Source organism: Dama dama, chromosome 2 (assembly GCF_033118175.1).
Source record: "Dama dama isolate Ldn47 chromosome 2, ASM3311817v1, whole genome shotgun sequence".
In the NCBI taxonomy this organism is placed as follows: Eukaryota; Metazoa; Chordata; class Mammalia; order Artiodactyla; family Cervidae; genus Dama; species Dama dama.
Genome location: NC_083682.1, coordinates 22,952,980 through 22,956,436, shown reverse-complemented (window position 1 = coordinate 22,956,436; position 3,457 = coordinate 22,952,980). Strand labels below are relative to the sequence as shown.

Sequence of the window (3,457 nt, the reverse complement as noted above, 5' to 3'; positions counted from 1 at the left end):
AACTTCAGAAAACAGGATTGACGAAATGCTTTCTAGTAAGCCATCTCTGATATTTACTTAGATTTAAGTTTTGATTAAATACTTTTCTACATACTTATTACATCATTCCCATGTGTTTCTTGTATAAACGCTCATGTTTTCTGGTGTATGTTTAGGACAAATCTCTTCCATCACTTGTTTCATTACTAGGGTTTCTCTCCAGTGTGTGCTCTCAAATGTCTAGTGAGACGACCGCTCTGATCAATGCCTTTGCCACATTCCTTTCATTTGTAAGGTTTCTTTTCAGTATGAATTCTCTGATGTTTATGAAAACTTGAGCTCTGACGAAAGGCTTTGCCACATTCTTTACATGTATAAGGTTTCTTTCCAGTATGAATTCGCTGATGTTGAGTAAGGCTTGAATTTTGGGTAAAGGCTTTGCCACATTCCTTACATTTATAAGGTTTCTCTCCAGTATGGATTCGGCGATGTGGAGTAAGGCTCGTAATTTTGATAAATCCTTTGCCACAATCTTTACATTTATAAGGCTTTTCTCTAGTATGAAGTACCTGACGTTCAGTAAGACTTGAGCAGCCAGTAATGACTTCACTGCAGTTATTAAATTGGTTGGACTTCCCAGTATGAAGTCGCTGGTGATGATTAAGACTTGAGTTCTGTTTAAAGGCTTTGCCACACTTTGTACATTTATAAGGCTTCTCTTCAGTATGAACTCGCTGATGTCGAGTGAGACTTGAGCTACAGTTAAAGGCTTTGCCACATACCTTACATTTATAAGGTTTCTGGCCAGTATGGATTCGCTGATGTTGTGTAAGATCAGTGCCACAAAAAAAGCCTTTGCCACATACTGTACATTTAAAAGGTTTCCTTCCTGAATGGATTTTCCTGTGTCTAGTTAGATTGGATGAGTTAGTAAAGACTTTCCCACATATATTACACTTGTTATCTTTCTGTGGATTCTGAATCCTCTGCTGTCGAGTAAGATCTGAAGACGGATCAGAAACTTTCCAGGGTGCTCCACGTGATTCTCTCCAGCTGTTCCCCGTGCAACCACCACGCACGGCCGCCATGCCTTGCAAAACTGAGGAAATCAAGGACAATCGGCTCACAGCTGGGCGAAAGGACGCCAAATCTGGGTGTATTGCTGTTGTCTCCATTCTCCTTACATCCCGAGGATCCTTCATTTTCTCCAGAAAGGTGACCATGTCTGGCTTAGAGACTACGAGACCCAAGGAGGCCAGGTTCCTGTAGTTCTCTAACATCACGTCCCTGTACAATTCCAGTTGACTGAGGTCCAGGCATTCCCACTCCTCTAGAGTGAAATCTATGGCCACATCCTGGAACCTCAGCCGTCCCTGAGAAGCTGCCATTTCCTCCTCTTCTTTCTCCTGCTCTGCGTCTTCTCTGGGGATATTATGTTGCAAACTCATAACAACATGTTGAGAAAATACCTTCAAATGCAACAACACAACTCTTTAACCTGCAGCTGCTGCAGTGAACAAGAAGAAAAAGTTTTCTCGTTTCTCTCTCCCTTTTCTGAGCTCTTTTCTGGCTTTCTGTGTTCCTGTAGTGGGTAATCAAGACTAACCTGATACGCTCATCACATCCTGGGTTTAGTGCTCACCTTTCCTGCATGCTCGTTGCAGACCACCCCTGCGAGTTGTTCTCCTTTCTTCTGGCGTTACAGAGAGCACTCCACAGAATAATTCTCGACAGACAATAATGGACCCGCCAAGCGGGCTACCTGACCCAACCTCTGAGGGTTTCTGAAACAACGCAGGAGGAAGACCTGCATTCAGGAGCCCTGAGCTGGAGTTCTCACACTCAGCACACCTGAAACCTCAGGAAGGAAGAATGCAAATGATTTCTGTGTATTGATTTTGTATCCTGCAACTTTGCTAAATTCACTGATTACCTCTAGTAATTTTCTGATACTATATTTAGGGTTTTCTATGTAGAATGTCATGTCATCTGCAAACAATGAGAGCTTTACATCTTCTTTTCCAATCTGGATTCTTTTTATTTCTTTTTCTTCTCTGATTGCTGTAGCTAGGACTTCCAGAGCTATGTTGAATAATAGTACCAAAAGTGGACACCCTTGTCTTGTTCCTGATCTTAAGGAGAATGCTGTCAGTTTCTCACCATTGAGAATGATGTTTGCTGCAGGCTTATCATATATGGCCTTTCCTATGTTGAGGTAGATTCTTTCTATGCCCATTTTTTGAAGAGTTTTAAGCATAAGTGGGTGCTGAATTTTGTCAAGGGCTTTTTCTGCATTGATTGAGATTATCATATGGTTTTTATCTTTTAGTTTGTTAATATGCCCTTTTACAGCAGCACAGGGGAATCCCACAGCTTACCCAATTGATTCTCAGCTGTAGTAACTTCAGAACCATTCTGATAGGGTAACAGGCAGGAAGTTTTTTACCACAAATTACAGTGTTTTTTTTCTTGTAATTGATATCTACTCTCATAGCATTGTGATCAGAGAAGATGCTTGATACAATTACAATTTTCTTAAATTTACTGAGTTTTGATTTGTGACCCAAGATGTGGTCTATCCTGGAGAATGTTCCACGTGCACTTGAAAAGAAGGTATATTATGCATTTGAATGGAATGTCCAAAGATATCAATGAGATCCATCTCATCCAATGTATCATTTAAGACTTGTGTTTCCTTTTTAATCTTCTGTTTTGATGATCTATCCATTGGTTTGAGTGGGGTGTTAAAGTCTCCTACTATTATTGTGTTATTTTCAATTTCTCCTTTTATGTCTGTTAATGTTTGTCTTATGTATTGAGGTGCTCCTATGTTGGATACATAGGTATTTACAATTTTTTTTATTTATTTATTTTAATTGGAGGTTAATTACCTTACAATATTGTCGTGGTTTTTGCCATACATTGATATTTACAATTGTTATGTCTTCCTCTTGGATTGATCCCTTGATCATCATGTACTGTCCTTCCTTATCTCTTGTAATCTTCTTTATTTTAAGATCTATCTTGTCTGATATGAGGATTGCTCCTCCAGGTTTCTTTTGATTTCCATTTGCATGGAATATATTTTTCCATCCTCTCACTTTCAGTCTATTTGTGTCTTTAGGTCTGAAGTGGGTTTCTTGTAGACAGTATATATATATATATATATATGGGTCTTGTTTTTATATCCATTCAGCCAGTCTATGTCTTTTGGTTGGAGCAGTTAATCCATTTACATTTAAAGTAATTATTGATATGTATGTTTCTATTGCCATTTTCTTAATTGTCTGGGGTTGATTTTGAGATCTTTTTTCTTCTTTTGTATTTCTGGACTATATAAGTCCCTTTAACATTAGTTGTAAAGCTGGTTTGGTGGTACTGAATTCTCTTAACTTTTGTTTGTCTGAAAATGTTTTTATTTCTCCATCAATTTTAAATGAGATCCTTGCCGGGTACAGTAATCTTGGTTGTAGATTAT

General features: G+C 38.6%; 1 protein-coding gene across 1 annotated transcript; it reads right to left on the bottom strand.

Annotated features, from left to right (window-relative positions):
- Positions 1-263: 263 nt before the first annotated feature.
- LOC133068050 (zinc finger protein 239-like) lies at positions 264-1,427 on the bottom strand. Its single transcript, XM_061159123.1, has 2 exons — positions 613-1,427; positions 264-534 (listed from the first exon to the last, which is right to left on the bottom strand). The coding sequence occupies exons 1-2, from the start codon at positions 1,425-1,427 to the stop codon at positions 264-266; spliced, it is 1,086 nt and encodes a 361-aa protein (XP_061015106.1).
- Positions 1,428-3,457: the final 2,030 nt, after the last annotated feature.